Here is a 21,134-nt window from a genome sequence, read left to right as displayed (position 1 = left end):
TGGAACGGGACGGGAATGAAAAGTCAACGGGAGCGAGCAGGAGCGGGACTGACATAAATTAGCCTCATTATATCACCACAGACTGTTCCATGGTGCCGTATCTTTTTAATTAAAACTGCATGAAACACAACGTCTGATACTGTTGTACTGGGAGCTGACCATTACAACCAGTCTAATACTGTTGTACTGGGAGCTGACCATTACAACCAGTCTAATACTGTTGTACTGGGAGCTGACCAGTACAACCACAGTCTGATACTGTTGTACTGGGAGCTGACGAGTACAACCACAGTCTGATACTGTTGTACTGGGAGCTGACCAGTACAACCACAATCTGATACTGACGGCCACTGAGCAGCTCCACTGGAGCAGATGAGGGTTCAGTGTCTTGCTCAAGGCACTTCAGATTTGTAGGGAAGGGGTGGGGTATGTGGCGGTAAGTCAGGATCAAAGCGGGGAACCTTTCGGTCACGAACAGGCTCCTCTAAACCTTTAAACCCCGCTGCCCCTGGTGTTACACAGATATACAAGCTCGTAGCAAGTCGCCAGCACGACACGGTGTGATGTTGCATATCTGCCATTTCCCCATGAGCGACACCGGCGTGCGGCGAAGTACAAATAACCCATTCCATGTGTCTGGACCCAGAGAACAATATCTTATTGGGTCAATAACCGCATCTAATTGGAAAAAGAAGCGGAGCGTGACAGACGTTCACCTCTGTGATGTAAACAACGGCTGCTTTCTGCTCACACACTGACGTGGGATGCCTGAGGAACAGAAATAATTGCTTATGGGAAGTATAAATAAATAAATGATGTTTCAAACCAGGACACTGTGATGTTGCAGACAATAGCTGGGGAGGATTCACTTGTTGTCAGACGCAACCCACACGCTGGCTTTGACACGACGCGCATGCACGCACAAACGCACACACAGCAGAAACAGACAACGTATACAACCTCTGCTTTCCAATTGCAAATTCACACTGTCGCCTGTCACATACTTACAGGACACACGTGTGCACGCACGCATGCACGCTCACGCACGCGCTCTCACACACACACACACACACACACACACACACACACACACACACACACACACACACACACACACACACACACACACACACACACACACACACACACACACACACACACACACACACACACACACACACACACAGTAAATACATACTCATACATATTTACATACATACGTGCACACAAACACACACAGAGAGGATTAGTGTGACCGATGCCTGAACCGAGGCTAATCTAGTTACTGTCACATAGGGGTCAGTGTGTGTGTGTGTGTGTGTGTGTGCCTACTGTATACTTCCTTACAGTATACACTGGTGTGTGTGTGTGTGTGTGTGTGTGTGTGTGTGTGTGTGTGTGTGTGTGTGTGTGTGTGTGTGTGTGTGTGTGTGTGTGTTTAATGCCTGTACAACTAGCCAGCAACAGAGGCCCAGATTACTATTGATTTTCTCACAGTGTGAGATCAGAGGAAATTAGCTTAGCATGTAGCCGACACACTGGCTTAGCCAACTACCTGTCAACAACTTATTTATACAGGATGAGAGAGGGAGAGAGAGAGAGAGAGAGAGAGAGAGGCGGGGGATCGACACAGATATAATTGGATTTGAAAGTATAAGTACTATATTTTGTGCCATAAAGCACATATGGATCAATACAAAATGAGATACTGAAGAAAGAAAGAAAGAAAGAAAGAAAGAAAGAAAGAAAGAAAGAAAGAAAGAAAGAAAGAAAGAAAGAAAGAAAGAAAGAAAGAAAGAAAGAAAGAAAGAAAGAAAGAAAATGGGTCCTGAGTAGATTGCCTTGGAAGGCTTGCTGTCAACACGTGTTGCAGTGAAGCTGTTTCTAACTAACATTCCCATGCAGAACCGCATGGCGCACTAGCGGGCGTAGCTTTCTGGGAACACTATACTGTTGTTGAAACCAGCCACACATGTGCTTTAAAAAGCCACTTAAAACCCCATGTGCTTAGTTGACTGCATGGAGTCCGCCTCCTTTTTTCCCTCTACACCTATACAGTACCATAGGCTATAGGTCTTTGGTTCTCAAACTTTTTATTTTGTTTCTTTTTCAAGGATCCCTACAATTCTGAATGTGTTCAAATGGAACCAAATGGACCCGGTGAGGCTCCATATTTGGTTCCATGTGTACACCCTCAGAGTTACAGACCTGTTGGGGACCATTTGGAACTCCCATCTGGGAACCCATGGGGTCCCTGAACCCCCACTTTGAGAACCACATGCCTTCAGGTGACAATAAACTTTACCACAATGCTAAGAGTGTAATTTAGATGCTATTTATTGTAGCATGTTATATGAACAGATTAATTCAGGATCATATAGTTTACCTGGTATTTATGGCTGTACACAATCTACAAGTGAGCTAGTTTGGAGGATTGATTATTTTCGCATGTTTCACATAGATGCTATAGGTTTATGTATAGCGCTATATGGGCGGAGGGAAATATCATATTGGAGTGACCTTATTCGCTCACATAACCGCGGTTACCTACGTAACCTTCGTTCATGTTTAATAGAGTGGAAGCTATTGCTTCCTGACGGGAATGTTCCGATGCATAACTCTTCATTTCAACATCCAGGATCCTGTTGAATCCCACTTTGCTTTCAATAAACTTGCCATAATTCTTTCCATCTTCCTTCATTAATTTTCGCAAGCTAAGCTGCAGCCATTACAGGGGCTTAGGCTGTCACAACTCATTTAAAAAAAAAGAAAAAAAGGGGGAAGAATGTGGCGAAAATATATCCAAACTATGTCATGTGAACATGCTGTACATTTCCCCAGGCCATTGCCAATGTTTTTGGTATGTTTCAAACGGAGTCTCCCATAGTTGTCCCAGAGTGGTTGAAAATGCTGTGCGGAAGAGCAAGTATACAGGACAGGTGTGTCTCAGAATTATCCTAAATAGTCTTGTTGTATATGTTTTTCATTTGAATGTGTATCTTGGCTGTGACATACATGACCATAGTATGTTCACAGCAGCCAGGTGTGGCTCTGGACAACCGTATCTCCAGTTATGTTCATTGTTATGTCTGAGTCATCGTGGATATATGGGCGTATTTGGCTTGTTTATGGTTATGTCTGAGTCAGAGTGACATGCCTACATACCATACGCATGGATATATGGGCGTATTTGGCTTGTTTATGGTTATGTCTGAGTCAGAGTGACATGCCTACATACCATACGCATGGATATATGGGCGTATTTGGCTTGTTTATGGTTATGTCTGAGTCAGAGTGACATGCCTACATACCATACGCATGGATATATGGGCGTATTTGGCTTGTTTATGGTTATGTCTGAGTCAGAGTGACGTGGCCCTGGTCCTGCCTATATATGGGCATATGGGGTTTGTTTATTACTTAGCCAGAGTGACACCAGAGGTCCGCCGGCCTTACACCAAGTTTGATATACCATAAGCTGAGGCATCTGGGAAAAATGTGAGGCCCTGTACATTAATTAGGCCTAATTAATCTAAATAAATAAATAATGTTTATTTTGGTCTTCAATCTGCAAGTATTAAATAATTGAACACCCTGAAATGCAAGAGTAGGCTATATGAAAGCCTTTTATGTTTATACGATTGGTATTTCACACAGGCATAAATAACATATGGCATATCTAGGTCATATCAATTTAAGCAGCAGAGCAGCGCTCCTTCTCACTCTGCACACCACTGACCAGCTAAAGTTTATGCCTACTTTAAACCATGACAAACCAGCTTGGATTAATTATTCGACGAGCAGCAGCAATTAAGGTACAGTAAGTGAATCACACATTCAGGCGGGCACTGGGTGTTATTGGATGCACTGCGAACGACAGCAGTGTGTAGCTGAGTAAGCTGACCACTGCGCTATCGTGACAGCCATGTGGCGAGAGCGAGAGAGAGAGAGAGAGAGAGAGAGAGAGAGAGAGAGAGAGAGAGAGAGAGAGAGAGAGAGAGAGAGAGACGTCCCCACTTCAGAGAATTGACAAAAATTAAGCACTCGGATGTTACTCACAAGCAAGCAGCAGATAATTATGTGTGGATTTTTCCTGAATCTTCCTGGCCTTACTTGCAGCACATTCTGAAATAATTTCTTGATAATCCTGTGTAGATCAGTTAATTAACACTCTTTTTTACCGGCGGACCGGATGTTATCCCGGATGTGGATGTAGCAGCTAAATGTAGCCAAAACACTCTAGAGCCGATCGACAACAATGATTAATTCTATCGCGACTAGCGACTGGACCGCGGTGGGCCGTCTAAGACATGATCTTTTCTTAGAATTGGACGGGATGATTTAGATCGCGAGTTATTAACGTTTTAAGATTTTCGTTCTCGTCGGCTAAACAGGGGGGGGACATTTTAGATGACCGTCCACTGTTACACAACATCAAATGTTGCGCAACAGGCGCTTCCATGCTGTGGAGCGATGCGATCGGTTCTGATATCAATAATCTTCGTCTTTTGGATGAAACTTCGTCCTGGGCGCTGGGTGTTACTAATTTAAAGGACGGTGACCTGCGCAGGCTGCGCTCCGCATATGCAACATTTCAACTGTGACGGGGATATTGGGGCGCGGTTGGATTGATGATTTTTGCAATGAATTTATCAAATGAATTCTCTCAGCGAGGCCTTGAACTCTTCTTTTTTTCTTTGCGACTCGACTTTCAAGTTTTCCACCACCAGGCTGCCCCACGCACAGTCACACACCATCCACCATACACAACATGACCACCATGTAACGCACACCATCCACCATACACAACATGACCACCACGTAACGCACACCATCCACCATACACAACATGACCACCACGTAACGCACACCATCCACCATACACAACATGACCACCACGTAACGCACACCATCCACCATACACAACATGACCACCACGTAACGCACACCATCCACCATACACAACATGACCACCACGTAACGCACACCATCCACCATACACATCATGACCACCACGTAACGCACACCATCCACCATACACAACATGACCACCACGTAACGCACACCATCCACCATACACAACATGACCACCACGTAACGCACACCATCCACCATACACAACATGACCACCACGTAACGCACACCATCCACCATACACAGCATGACCACCACATAACGCACACCATCCACCATACACATCATGACCACCACATAACGCACACCATCCACCATACACAACATGACCACCACATAACGCACACCATCCACCATACACAACATGACCACCACGTAACGCACACCATCCACCATACACATCATGACCACCACGTAACGCACACCATCCACAACATGACCACCACATAACGCACACCATCCACAACATGACCACCACGTAACGCACACCATCCACCATACACATCATGACCACCACGTAACGCACACCATCCACAACATGACCACCACATAACGCACACCATCCACCATACACATCATGACCACCACATAACGCACACCATCCACCATACACAACATGACCACCACATAACGCACACCATCCACCATACACAACATGACCACCACGTAACGCACACCATCCACCATACACAACATGACCACCACATAACGCACACCATCCACCATACACATCATGACCACCACATAACGCACACCATCCACCATACACATCATGACCACCACGTAACGCACACCATCCACCATACACAACATGACCACCACGTAACGCACACCATCCACCATACACATCATGACCACCACATAACGCACACCATCCACCATACACATCATGACCACCACATAACGCACACCATCCACCATACACATCATGACCACCACGTAACGCACACCATCCACCATACACAACATGACCACCACGTAACGCACACCATCCACCATACACATCATGACCACCACATAACGCACACCATCCACCATACACAACATGACCACCACGTAACGCACACCATCCACCATACACAACATGACCACCACGTAACGCACACCATCCACCATACACAACATGACCACCACATAACGCACACCATCCACCATACACAACATGACCACCACGTAACGCACACCATCCACCATACACAACATGACCACCACGTAACGCACACCATCCACCATACACAACATGACCACCACGTAATGCGCTTCATAGATGACGCAGACACACAATGTCAGCGAGGCATGTAACAATATATCGTATATCGCGATATATCGATATTATATCCCGACGATATGTATCGATTTATAAAAAAAACTCGATAAAAAAATATATATATTATTTTTCTTTTTTAGAAAAGTGTGTAGAAAAGTGTGTGATAAGAAATGTCAGCTGTAATCATATTCCATCATATTCACATGATTTTGGAGAGAAATGAGACAGTGCCCAGGTGATGGTCGTTATTGATGCTCATTAATACATCAAGTAAGGCAATTATCTTTGCAATGTAGTTTAATAAAAATTGTGAAAAAAGCTTTGGGAGGAAGATAAATCATATAAAATAAAATAAAATGTAATTTGTCTGGAAAATCATTGTGTTGAAAATATCGTGAAAAATCGTATCGTGAACCTCATATCGTGATGCGTATCGTATCGTGAGTTGAGTGTATTGTTACATGCCTACAGCGAGCACCACCTAAAAAGCGGCCCTGAACATAAAGTGATGTGCGATGGTTTTACATAGACCAGTGGTGGTTCTCTCTGAGTTACAGACCCGTAAAGCATCCATTTGGACCCTCTGGTGATCCCCACACCAGACGTTGAGAGTCACTGACATAGACCAGCCTATACTGTCTAAGTGTAGAGCAGCCCTATAGGTGCTTGTAGGAACTAGTGTGCGTAGCAGGTTCAGTTTAGCACGCTGACCCGTTTCTCATTAGCAGACGCTAAAAAGTGACCGCAGACTCCTTTACAGACCTCCCCCTCCGCAAAAAAGAAAATAATGTTTTTGTTTGGTTAACCACTTGAAAGGGAATTTCACTTTAAGACACTTCTGATGTCATTTTCACTCGGACTCAGGCTTTTGTGCGCGCCCCCAGACGGTATTTAAGTTGCTTGATTCAATATTTAAGATATTTGATGTCTATTGGACCAGACACACACGCCCTTCCTATAAGAGCCCATTCAACTTCATACTCCGCGTACACCCTGTTAGACTCATTGAAAACACACATCCCTGGTTCTGGTTACTGATAGTGTGTCCTTCTAATGTTCGGTGAGACCTTCACATTGCCATTACTTATTGCATTGTGTCCATATGTTCTGTAATGTAATGTTGCATTGAGGAGTCATGTAATATAAGTCCATGCATGAATTAACACAGTACAAATGAAGGTATCCCCATTCATTAGAAGGGTGATAGTATGAGAGATGTAAAGCAAAGTAGTGCTTTTTGCTATTTACCCTTTTTTTGCTCCCCAATTTAGTGAACCCTCCCCACACACATTCTGTGTTGTCACTGCTGTTGTATCCTATTGGCTCTTCTGCCACTGAGGAGCCCCCACAGGGAGGATGTAGAGCCTTCGTCCTACTCCTCCACTCCCTGCCCCCCAGCCCATAGGAATATCACCCCAAAAACAAAAATTAAAAGGCTGAAAGGGGGATTGGGTAGGGAAAGCGAGTCTGAAAAGGTGGGTTTTGAGGGACACTTTTAACAGGGCAAGGGTTGGGTCGGCTTTGATGTGGGATCGAGTGAGTTCCAAAGGCAGAGGGCCTATTGTCACCCCAGGTGCGTCTCTTTGTCCTGAGGATGAGGGGTGCGGAGTACACAACTCACCTTCCTCGCAGTTGTCTCCCTTGTAGCCGGTGTTACAGATGCAGGCTCCCATGATGCAGATGCCGTGTCCTCCACAGTGGATGTCGAGGCACTGGTTGGATGGCACGTCGCACTCCGTGCCCTTCCAGCCGCTGTAGCACTGGCAGCGTCCCCGAGAGTACTGTCCGTTACCGCTGCACAGCACCGGACACGCAGCTGCATGGCAGGAAGACACGCACCGACAGATTAACACAAGGGTTCCCATAACTCTCATGCTGCGATGACCGGGGAGCCCCCACCGCGACAAGCACTGGGAAATCTACAAGCATGCAATGCGAGGCATTGTGCACTTTTATTATTTTCACAATGTTTGCCTCTTTCTTAGGCAATATTTTGTCAATTTAGCAGATCGACAAGCTCACGACGAGATGCGTTGACACACGTTGTGAGCTTGCCGGTCGGCTGTTTTCAGCGAAGGCTTTTCACACAATTACAGAAAACAGAAAATATATATACCACTATAGAGCCCTGAGGGACTCCGCTCAACCATATGGGTTTTAAGTGGTTAAAAGTTGTGAGCCCATCTTACGAAATAACACACAGTTGATAACTAATTTGGCGGCAGTCAGTCAGTTGGTTCTTTACATCCATATGAGTCAAACCGCCGTGCTACCAAGGTAGAACGTGTACATTATGTCAGACTACGGTGCTCTATCCACTGATGACAGGGTAGAAAGACTAAAAGAAACGAGAGAGAGAGAGAGAGAGAGAGAGAGAATCAAGGTTCTTGACAGTATTAGAGTGAAGTCTTCAGCATCTGCAGCTTACAATACTACGACCGGACAGATATAACAAGTCCCACCAATTACTGCCTCTCTCCACGGTGTCACACTGCGTGTCTTGTTTGACAGCTGTGCGTGCGTGCGTGCGTGCGTGCGTGCGTGCGTGCGTCTTACCTCGGGAGCAGTCAGGCCCAATGAACCCTGGGAAACAGTGGCACGTTCCTGAGAGACAATCTCCGTTGCCGTGACAATTCTGAGGACACTCCATGATCGACTCTGATTGAGACAGACAGACAGACAGACAGACAGACAGACAGACAGACAGACAGACAGACAGACAGACAGACAGACAGACAGACAGACAGACAGACAGACAGACAGACAGACAGAGAGTGTTAGTTGACGGACACACTGCCCTCTCCATCAACCCCTCGCAGCGGTTGCCGTGGTTACTGCCCGTCAGCCAATCAACACCTTCTCACTTCCAATTATCATCTCTCACTTTCCCCTCTGACATGCTGCACGCAAGCATGTGAGTGTACATGCACACACACACGCACGCACGCACGCACGCACGCACGCACGCACGCACGCACACACACACACACACACACACACACACACACACACACACACACACACACACACACACACACACACACACACACACACACACACACACACACACACACACACACACACACACACACACACACACACACACACACACACACACACACACACCTCTTGCGGGGCCATGGGGCAGCATTTCTAATGTCTTAGGCAAGCTGCATGATGTGAAAATATGTTTTGGTTTAAATCTCTTAATGTCATCATTGTACAATGGCAAATACATCGTATACATTGTAGATATTGAATCATTAATGTAGCACTTTCTATAATGCAATAATTTCCAGTGAAGTGATCTACAGTTAAATTAAATTAATTGACTTCACTCCATGGACCTCAGGTTCAAAAACATTGCTTTAGGACACTTCAGCCCAGTTCACACAGCAAGATTTAAGCAACAATTACCCGGTCACTGACATCGGCACTCGCCGATAGGGTTGTCCAATATATCGAAAATGTATTGTCGTCACAATATTAATATGCAACACAGAACTTACTATCTTATGTTATTGCCAAAACAACACCTTAGCATATATACGTCTCAAAAGAGATAATTTAAATTGCTTTCAGGTTGTTATTCATTTCAACAACCTATGTATAAAGGATGTTTTTTGTTTGGATCAGAAGACTGAGGGGAGCAGTGAGTAACTATTGATTGGTGGTATAGATTCATGGTCCATAGCAGCTGTAGCCGGCAAGGTGCAACGATGGAATGGAAATGTAGTGTGCATAGTCTACACTGAGCACTGGTTCTGTTTCCTACAATTTATTTTTAATTATTTCAAAACATAAAAAAGCTAAAGGTTTGGGAACCCCACATGTTTTCCTAATAATATTATGGTGGAGCCCTACAAAGCCCACGATATGAGGCAGATCTGAGCCCAATCGGAGTCTCTCCACACGGTTTTGCTCGCAATGGTGTAAGCGGTTCAAAGACCAACAACCGGAGCTTTCTCACCCACGCACCGCTGATCGCTTCCAATATCTGACAGGTTTGATATCTCGCCAACTGGAAAACACGCAGTGTGAAATGCGCAGTGACCAGCACTGAGAGTGGAGACCTGCTACAGAGGTCGACACAGGTGCTTGTTTGGTTGTGTAAACAATTCCCAATTTGAAAAGACCGACTGATATAGGAGATGAATATCAAAACCTGTCTACTGTAACTCCCTCCTTACTGTGCACTTAAGCTCCTCCAAATGGCCCAGAATGCTGAATGCCACAGCATTTTCTCATCTCTCCCCCTTTTCCGCCCCCTCCATTGGCTCCCGGGTACTGCCCACACAGAGTACAAAACACTGATGTTGGCCTACAAAGCAACCAAAGGCACGGCACCCCCACTTATCTTCAAAGGCGTGATCCAACCCTATACGACCCCTCCCGCTCACTCAGATCAGATAACACAGGGAAGCTGTCAGAACCTTCCCTAAAACACCCTGGACAACGCTCCACACATCCCAGACTCTTCTCCCTTCCCTAAAACACCCTGGACAACGCTCCACACATCCCAGACTCTTCTCCCTTCCCTAAAACACCCTGGACAACGCTCCACACATCCCAGACTCTTCTCCCTTCCCTAAAACACCCTGGACAACACTCCACACATCCCAGACTCTTATCCCTTCCCTAAAACACTCTGAACAACGGTCCACACATCCCAGACTCTTCTCCCTCCTGACTCCCAAACTATGGAACAAATTAATTCCCCATTGCAGTTAGAACTGATGCAGACTCTCTCCTAATTGTCTGCCATAACCCTCAACCCTCAGCACTTAACCTAGGTATGACGACCATGCAGACATGCCTTGGTCATTGTTCTCATATGTTTGTGAGAACACAAACAAGTGAAAATAATGGAGCTAGGCCTGGGCCGTGGCTCAGCGGTCCAGGCACCTTAGCCGGTAGTCCGAGTCTGGCAGTGTGCCGCGGGTTCGACTCCCGATCCCGGCGGCCTTTACTGCATGTCACTCCCCCATCTCTCTCCCCCAATTCCTGTCAGCCTACTGTCTGTCCCTCTATAAAAAGATATAAAAAATAAAGGCGAAAGCCGCGAAAGAAAGAAATATAACAATAATGGAGCTAAGAGGTTTCTGCTGGAATAGACTCACCTATGAGGACGGTGTTGTAGATGACCTGTTCGGTGTTGCGTCCGTCATTGTAGAAGGCCAGGTGCCAGATGCCCGTGTCCAGGAACTGGATGAAGCCGGCCTCGTGCACGTTGACGGAGCGCACGTGCCGGGCGCCCGCCCCCACCTCCTCCAGCTCCTGAGCGGCCCCTGCTGCTGAGGAGGAGGAGGAGGAGGAGGAGGAGGAGTGTGCGCGCGAGTTGTCTGCGTCACTCAGCGCTCGCTTCTCCTTGGAGATGAGCCGACTGCCGTCCAGCAGCTCCACAAAGTCATACTGGAGGAAAACAAAACAGAATGATGGAATTAGGGATGTCGGGTATTATCGGCTGATAACACTTTGATAATCGGAAAATACTGGACTTTTACTTGTAATAGAGTATCTTTACATTGTGGTATTGGCCATTGGTATAGAAGAGGAGAGTTATAGTGCTTCTTTAATGATATTGTCTTGTATTGTCTTTATTGACTCAATAAAGTATATACAAAAAAAAGTATGTGTTATATAGTGGTAATAGATCTCTATTCTGATAGAAAGGTTTGTTTGCTCACTAACAGGGATCACTCCTGCTCATTGGTGAACAGAAAATGCATTTTCAAGGTCTGGATACCAATTTCATCCAATCAGGAGAGAGAATGATAAACAAGTGAAATTGAAGGTGATTCAAATCTTAATTGGAACACTTTAAAATAACCACCTGGAATCCAATCATCCAATAATATATGTTCATCTCTCAGGTCCCGGGCCCCTGTTGAAGAGCCCTGCTGTATACTGTACATGTGGGTTCCAGAGCAGCCTGCACCATGCAGCTAATAAGCAACATCGACTGAGGAGGTCCTTTTAAATGGACATCAATACCATGTCTGAACACATGAGAGTTGAGCACATGCTAGATAATTACCTATACCTATATACTGTCGATGCAAGATGCGCATGCACGCATGCACACACGCACGTCATACATACGGCGTACGCACACACACACACAGTCACACACACTAGTATACATGTTGAGAGATAGAGAGAAAAAAAAGAGAGAGAGAGGGGGGAGCTTCTCTATATCTCTCTCTCTCTCAACATGGATATTAGTCAAGATGACTTCCTTTGTTGTTTTGTTTTCATAGAGAGAGATAGAGGTAACGTAGCGAGAGCGTGTGCATGTGCATGCATGCGTGTGTGCATGTGCATGCATGCGTGCGTGCATACGTGTATACACTGACTAATTACGTGTCTAGCAGTGATCGAAGTACCTATGCTGTAAATGGAGCATAATAAAGACATATTGACTTAAAACATGCACGAGCGCACATGCACACGCACACACAGTGCCCCAGGGCCTATACTCGGCCCTCTCCTGTTTTCGCTGTACACTAAATACCTGTATATTGACAGAAAATTTGCCAATCTTCAATCTTGCAATATGTTGTGTTGTGATTGTTCACCACCACCAGAATAGGAGACTCTAGGGTTCATGTCGATTTAAGGGACAGGTGGCTTTGTATTCTTAACATAAACCATTTAAATGTCACTTTAGTTTTTTTTAATGGCCTGGCTTCATCAAATAAATGAAAGGCTTTGCTCTCAAAGTGTCCCTGATAAAGGGCCAATTAGGCAAAGCAGAAGGCAACGGAGACCATTTCCCAGAAAGACAGATGACTGTTTAATGTTATTTGGAACGCTGTTCACCTTGCAGACTGCGTCCAAAATGAGACGAATGGCTTTGTTTGCAGCCTTCAAAAATGTGCAGTAGTTGTCCTACTTACAGTAAAACTTAATGATGGCGCTGGCTGCTGTGTTAGGGGCTCATGATATTATGCACAGCAATGGTATTCATTGCGTATACGCACAGCAAAACAAATGGGAGGCAGATCAAGTGAAAACCTACTGTATATGTTGTGAGTGTTCCCTCCAACGCAAACAGCAACCTTCAGTATAGAACTGATGTGCAAAGTCTCTGTGGTATTCAGTGCAAAATAATTTTCCTGTCTCAGGATTTCTAAGACCAAAAATCTCTCAACCTGGCAGAGAATGTTGCTTCAAAAGGCTCTTTCATCAGCACCAGCACCTTTCTATTGATGTGTCACTCATTTATCCATGGTAAAAAATAATTATACATATATATATATATATATATATATAAATAGGAATGCATGCTTGAGCATGACTCGGGATGTGAGTGAACTGTAAACAAACCCACGGCTGAAATGATTTTACATAATATATGTTTATGAATGTATGGTTCAAAATGCTATGTGGAAAACCTTGTATGTCTTACCTTTCAGGAAATGTGGGGAAAAAATATATATTTGTGTTTTCCGACTTCCAAATGGATCCAATGTAGTTATAATTTAGTCACAAGCTCTTGGCTTATTCCTTAACAAGTTGAAAAAGAGATGGAGATACAAGGTTTCTGCCCAGCAACAGCGAACATTCAACATTGCATCAGCACCTGATGTGAGAGTTAATAAGAAGTCTGAATTCAAAGCACAGTGTTTTTCTTGAATACGCATATTTAAAACAACTGTGAAAGTCCCTCTGAGCACTTCAGAGCCTCTCAGATCAGTTGCAGAAGAATGTTTTAATGAGCCAAAGCTGCATTTTTTTGTATTATTAATTTCTGCTCTGATTCAGGTTTTGATCCGATTCAAGAAAAATGAGAATCCTCCTTATTCTGGAGCGGTCATTTGGCAAAAAAAGCTGATCTACAATCTCACATTGCGTCGCAGCCAGCGCTTAAATAGGGCTGAAGTGGTAAATGTGTGTCTGTGTGTGTGTGTGTGTGTGTGTGTGTGTGTGTGTGTGTGTGTGTGTGTGTGTGTGTGTGTGTGTGTGTGTGTGTGTGTGTGTGTGTGTGTGTGAGACTGTGTGTGCGTGTCCTACCTGTGTGTGTGTGGGGGGCAGGCCCTTGCGTCCGTATACGCCCACCAGTGCGTCCTTCTGCACAGAGATGTTGAACTTCAGGAACTGGGGCTGGTCTATGTACAGCTGAGACCTCCAGAAGATGCCTGTACACACACACACACACACACACACACACACACACACGCACGCACACACACAAACACGTACACACACGAGAAAATGACAAATGAGACTGTCCATTTGAACTCCTTCAACCCTGCTTAACCTGCTGTCCATTCCTCTCTCTCTCTCCCTAGTGGTCATTCTTTCTGTTTCTTCGTCAACTTTAGCTCACATAAGAACCAGACATGGTCTAACGTTAGAACCAGACATGGTCTAACGTTAGAACCAGACATGGTCAATTTAACGGGCGTACCAAGTCGAACAAAAGGAAAAGTCTCCCGTCACTGTAGACATCCATTTATGAAGCTTTGTAAAGGTTTATAAACCACCCTCAAAGTAGAGGTCCCTACCATATTCTATGGCCCGCTGTGTGTTAGTATGTGTAACATAGAAGGAACTAGTTCCCTTCATAACAGAGTATTCTCTGTGTCACTTCATCTTTTTTTATTGACCATTATTGAAGGCCGTTGAGAGCAAGCTCTCTTATTCAAGGACAGCCCAGAGTAAAATTTTAAATAAAGTGTGATATAGTACCATCCTTAAATATCAATCCATCGAGTTTCACAGTCCTGGAGTCTGTTCCATTTGCCCAGGGCATTTGAGATGAGATGAGGGCAGTCTTTCCTTGGTCTTACTTTTCTGGGCATAGAAGGGTGGATCAAACAAGCGCTGTAAACGGACGCCCACTTCTTATTGGTTCACTGTGTGTGTGTGTGTGTGTGTGTGTGTGTGACCATTTTGGAAGTGGCATGTACATTTGACCACAGTATGGAAGAGGCATTCCTTACCAAGGTGCTTAAGTACCAGCGTCTTAAGGATGCTATTATACAGCTTGGCTACAGATGTAAACTACTTGTGTTCATATTTGGAAGCCTCGGTAATGTCCACAAATCAGTCGTGAGGGGCCTGCAGATTGCAGGCATGCCCAAGCCGAGAGCTAAGGCATCGGCAAAATTCTGTTCAGTGTCTGCAATAATTGGCAGTCGCCATATATGGAGAAGGCGATGCTTTCTGTACCCGTGATCTGTATCTGAAGCACTTGTTGTAGAGTTTTCTCAAGTTTGCGCATCCACTATTGTTTGTGTTCAAGAAATTTCTTGTAAAATGTGAATACAAATAAAGATGTTAAATGTGTGTGTGTGTGTGTGTGTGTGTGTGTGTGTGTGTGTGTGTGTGTGTGTGTGTGTGTGTGTGTGTGTGTGTGTGTGTGTGTCAAGAGGCGTCAAGAAAATGTCTTGAGCTGGTGGATGGAATATCTATGTGACACTAGTTTTTTTCCCAACGCTACAAGTAGAAGCCACGCACTAGACCCAGAAGAGACACCTTCTCAAGGCAATGGTTGACGTGACAGTGTACCCAGTGTGTGTGTGTGTGTGTGTGTGTGTGTGTGTGTGTGTGTGTGTGTGTGTGTGTGATTAGACACAGGTTTAGGGCATGACTAAGTAAGAGAGAGAGAGAGAGAGAGAGAGAGAGAGAGAGAGAGAGAGAGAGAGGGAGAGAGAGAGAGAGAGAGAGAGAGAGAGAGAGAGAGAGAGGGGAGCAGCTATGCAACAATTCCTTCTCCCAGGCTTTTTCCCTCCTTTGAAAACAAAATGTCTGCAGTCCCCAAGGCTATTCGTGGAGTGATAACTCTACAAATCATTTGTGGCACACAAATATGAATGAGCACAAAAGACGTCTGTCTATGTCACAAAATAAACCAAATCTTGTGGATCTTGCAGGGATCCCCTCGGAGATGGCTATATATATGTAGCCACGAACACTGAAGGCAAATTGAAACTGGAGTGCACACTCAGCCTGGTGTCTCTGTTTTGGACAGGTAGATATAGACCCTTTTATTTTATTTCAAGAACCTCTACATTGATATGCATTACACCATGGACAGTTTGGACACTCAAGAGTTAGACCCGTAGGATGGATCCATTTGGACCCCCGGTGGTCCCTGGTGGTCCCAAGTAAACATTGCCAACCAGAGTGTGAATGCACATTGAAGCCAAATTGAAACTAGAATACTACTTTTTTTGTCCTTTTTTATTTTTACCAATTTCAGCCTCTGTTTTGGACAGGTCAATATATATGGAGCTGTGTGTGTGTGTGTGTGTGTGTGTGTGTGTGTGTGTGTGTGTGTGTGTGTGTGTGTGTGTGTGTGTGTGTGTGTGTGTGTGTGTGTGTGTGTGCGCGTATATGTGAATACCTGGTGGAACATCTTGCACGGCGCGTCTACCTACATCCACCTCCCCCGTGTCAATAGTGTTGTTCTCTTGAAGGAATAGTTTACCTAGAGAGAGAGAGAGAGAGAGAGAGAGAGAGAGATTAGTTTACATTAGTATAGCATTACATCAGCCATCATTGCTTGCTTTTCAAGCCACAGCCACAGCAACACAGGCAGTTGTAGTCATGATCTGATCCCCTAACCCTTCCAGATAACCAAGGTAGGCTATATTTATTAAGGATCAGGAGGATTATTACTGTACATCACTGATGAAATGTGTTTTCCCCACTCACCCCGAGGCAGTATTCTCTCCTGCTTAAGGGGCCGTGTGCTGTGCGCCAAGAGGTTTTCTCATCATTGTTGCCCAGGGCTGCAGCCCCAGAAGCCTGAGCATTAATGTCCGCTGTGTGCTGCTGAGCATTTCGTTGCCGTCAGGCAGGAATCCCTTATCTCCATATTCTTAACTTGTTGTGTGTTTGATCACGCTATACAGCATCACACGAAAGCATCAAAAGTAGCAGATCGACAAGCTCCAAATGGCCATAGATCTTTGCTGTTTTTGAATTTGCATCCTGAAAAGTATAACAGTTCTGGACATAATGAGGTGTCAACCCGACAAGAGACGATTTCATTTGCACCGGGTCCCGTTCACGCGTGGAGGTTTTTTCTGTCTTGGAAGCGTTTTTAAGCGAACGCGTTGGCGTTTTCAGCCGCCAGGGGGAAAAAACCCTCAGCGGACTACAGGCCCCTATAATTCTATCTTCATCAATTATTTCCGTGCATTGCTGTTATTCTCTGAAGAGCTCAGATGCTAATATATATATATTATATATTCTGCTGTATTTCTGTATTCCATTGAACAAAACCTGCCAATGAATCCCGGCCGTTTCAATTCCCACCAGTCCCCTTTATTGTCACATGTAACATAAAACACTGTGACAGATCTCCTCTCGTGGTCTTGTCTCGTCAAACAGAGCTTCTATTTTACTTTTATAGCGCATTAGGGGATGCAAAGCACTGGCATGTACGACAAAGGGTCCACAAAACCTGGCTGGCACGCGTTGCGGATGTCCCTGCAGACCTGCGATGGCGACGGAATTCACATCATACGATCTGCAGAACAGTGTTGATGTTGTTGACTAGAACTATGGTGAGTAGAAACTAGACTAAAATGTTAAGGAGGGACAAGGGGAGAAGATAATAGTAGAACTAAAATACATATTTTTGCTATTTTTATTCAAAAGACTTCAAAATTTGGTGTCAATGTTAACACTTCTGTCTGGGCAGAATCATCTTATGACTATGTCCATACTTGATCATGCTACACGCTACAGCATCTTACACAGTATCAAAGGCAGCAGATCTACAAGCTTGAAACGTGGCATGAAGCATCGCGCTTCAAGCCTTTTAATAAAGAATTACGCTTTTTAATTTGAATCCAGGAAATTAACCGTTTTGGAGTTTGGACACATATGAGGTTTCCACCTGACAGAGACTAAATACAACTCCTGCAGTTGGTCCCAGGCCTGGAGAGCACATGCAGCTCAACAGTGTGTCTCCTCTGATACGCGTGACACAATATCAAATTAAAGGTGATGAATAATTACCCTTTTGGGGGTTATATTTCTCCTGTCCTGATTGGATCAAATTGGTAATCCGACCCTGATTTTTTATTTTTTATTTTACATTAGGTTCTTGGTTTACTTATGATCCGATAGTCGATGACTATTTATGCAGTTATGCACTATGCATTTAAGGAATTACAATGTAAGTCGTTCTAGAGGAATTCAAGTTTCTGCTGAATGCCTAAATTGTAAATTGTAATTTACAGAGCTGGAGAGACAGTGTTTGTTCATTCTCGAACAAATACACAATACAAATTGAACTTAACTTAACTTAAAAAAAAGAAAAAAGAAACAGCACCTCAGAGAGTATACAAATTGAACCAAATGGACCCGTACAAGGGTGAAGATTTTCCTGCACACTATAAATATGTAGGGAGATTTGATATATGCTACTAAAGAACACTCCCACATGACAGAGCACTTAACTTTAGCTACTTAAGACCTAAAGCCTTCAGCCCAAGGCAACTGGGCTTAAACCAGCACTTTATACTGGCAGAACTGGTGTGTGTGTGTGTGTGTGTGTGTGTGTGTGTGTGTGTGTGTGTGTGTGTGTGTGTGTGTGTTGTGGTCTAGACGTTACGTAGAGCGAGCACGTGCACGCACACACACACACACACACACTCGCACACACACACACACACACACACACACACACACACACACACACACACACACACACACACACACACACACACACTTCTATAAAGAATGGAATGCAAGGACACAATTCCACAAAGTCGTGGGACACACGCACAGTCGCACGCAAATACATACATGCATGCACACACACACCCACACACAGACACACACTCTCTCTCTCTCTCTCTCTCTCTCTCTCTCTCTGTTGAACTTTTCAAAAAAAAAGCTGTTCCAAGCTAATTAATGGACCTGGTAATAACAGCTGGGAATCATTAGACGAAACCGGAGAACTTCCTATGTACGTTCGACCTCGCACTTCCCGTGCACACGCGCGTGTGTGTATGTGTGCGTGTGTGTGTGTGTGCGAGAGAGAGAGAGAGCCAGACTCTGCAGTATGATATCAATTTTAGTCTTTAAAAAACACAACGAGAGAAGCAGCAATCAAGATCTCTCTCTCCACACACACACACACACACACACACACACACACACACACAAACACACACCCCCCCTCGCCTCTCTCTCTCTCTCTCTCTCTCTCTCTCTCTCTCTCTCTCTCTCTCTCTCTCTCTCTCTCTCCCTACTATGCCTGACTGGGTATATTTCTCCGAGAAGTATTGGAGGCGAGAGAGAGAGAGAGAGAGAGAGAGAGAGAGAGAGAGAGAGAGAGAGAGAGAGGTCATTTTGTCCATCCTCTCGTGATGCGATGTATTGTGAGCTTGTAGATCTGCTATTTTCGGCAAATGGTCCCAACAGAATATAGAATGCTAAAGTTCAAGAGGTTAGAGAATTAAATAAAAAAGGTTCCTACATGTAGGATCTGGAGGCCGCCCTGCAGTACTGCTGAGGACCCCTATAGGGGACCTCCACCCTGAGGCCCCCTATAGGGGACCTCCACCCTGAGGCCCCCTATAGGGGACCTCCACCCTGAGGACCCCTATAGGGGACCTCCACCATGAGGACCCCTATAGGGGACCTCCTCCCTGAGGCCCCCTATAGGGAACCTCCACCCTGAGGACCCCTATAGGGAACCTCCACCCTGAGGACCCCTATAGGGAACCTCCACCATGAGGACCCCTATAGGGAACCTCCACCCTGAGGCCCCCTATAGGGAACCTCCACCCTGAGGCCCCCTATAGGGAACCTCCACCCTGAGGACCCCTATAGGGAACCTCCACCCTGAGGACCCCTATAGGGAACCTCCACCATGAGGACCCCTATAGGGAACCTCCACCCTGAGGACCCCTATAGGGAACCTCCACCCTGAGGACCCCTATAGGGGACCTCCACACTGAGGACCCCTATAGGGAACCTCCACACTGAGGACCCCTATAGGGAACCTCCACCCTGAGGCCCCCTATAGGGAACCTCCACCCTGAGGCCCCCTATAGGGAACCTCCACCCTGAGGCCCCCTATAGGGAACCTCCACCCTGAGGACCCCTATAGGGAACCTCCACCATGAGGACCCCTATAGGGAACCTCCACCCTGAGGACCCCTATAGGGAACCTCCACCCTGAGGACCCCTATAGGGAACCTCCACCCTGAGGACCCCTATAGGGGACCTCCACCATGAGGACCCCTATAGGGGACCTCCACCCTGAGGACCCCTATAGGGAACCTCCACCCTGAGGACCCCTATAGGGAACCTCCACCCTGAGGACCCCTATAGGGGACCTCCACCCTGAGGACCCCTATAGGGAACCTCCACCCTGAGGCCCCCTATAGGGAACCTCCATGGACCCCTAAGGTTGAACCCATTTAGACCTGAGAACGCATAGTGCTGTGCTACAAGCTTGTATATCTGCTATTTGGGAAAAATCATGAAATGTGTGCAAATCTTTGAATATATATTCTTTCACAGCAATCGGGGGGGTCCCTGGAACAACATATGTTCAAATGGGGGTCGGTGGCCAAATACATATCATTCTGGGGCTCCTTGACATGAAAAGGTTTGAGCTCCGGTAACCTGACTCCACCAGAAGGTGGCAGTAGAGTGTTCCCTCCTGGAACACCATCTGGCGGAGTCAGGTTAATGCACTGATATGTTTTTTCAGAAAACTGTCAGGATCTGGAAGACATTTAGTAGAATCTGGACTCAGGTCTTAATGGGGATGAAGTGGTTAGAGTTGGGGGCGTGGTCTCAGGTCTTAATGGGGATGAAGTGGTTAGAGTTGGGGGCGTGGTCTCAGGTCTTAATGGGGATGAAGTGGTTAGAGTTGGGGGCGTGGGCTCAGGTCTTAATGGGGATGAAGTGGTTAGAGTTGGGGGCGTGGTCTCAGGTCTTAATGGGGATGAAGTGGTTAGAGTTGGGGGCG

At 45.6% G+C, this 21,134-nt stretch overlaps 1 protein-coding gene across 5 annotated transcripts in view; it reads right to left on the bottom strand.

Moving 5' to 3' along the window:
- The window catches only part of tenm3 (teneurin transmembrane protein 3), a 352,973-nt gene that overhangs the window by 127,076 nt on the left and 204,763 nt on the right, over positions 1 to 21,134 (bottom strand). For all 5 annotated transcript variants that reach the window (XM_083765245.1, XM_083765247.1, XM_083765246.1 and 2 more), the window contains exons 7-11: positions 16,536 to 16,619; positions 14,198 to 14,322; positions 11,302 to 11,593; positions 8,738 to 8,839; positions 7,803 to 7,997 (exon numbers count right to left, since the gene is read on the bottom strand). In XM_083765245.1, the coding sequence (XP_083621371.1) occupies positions 7,803 to 7,997; positions 8,738 to 8,839; positions 11,302 to 11,593; positions 14,198 to 14,322; positions 16,536 to 16,619 (798 nt within the window). The remainder of the gene's footprint in view (positions 1 to 7,802; positions 7,998 to 8,737; positions 8,840 to 11,301; positions 11,594 to 14,197; positions 14,323 to 16,535; positions 16,620 to 21,134) is intronic.

This window comes from Protomyctophum parallelum (genome assembly GCF_964188405.1).
Source record: "Protomyctophum parallelum genome assembly, chromosome: 5".
In the NCBI taxonomy this organism is placed as follows: Eukaryota; Metazoa; Chordata; class Actinopteri; order Myctophiformes; family Myctophidae; genus Protomyctophum; species Protomyctophum parallelum.
Note: the sequence above shows the minus strand (reverse complement) of the source record. Positions and strands in the feature narration are given on the sequence as shown.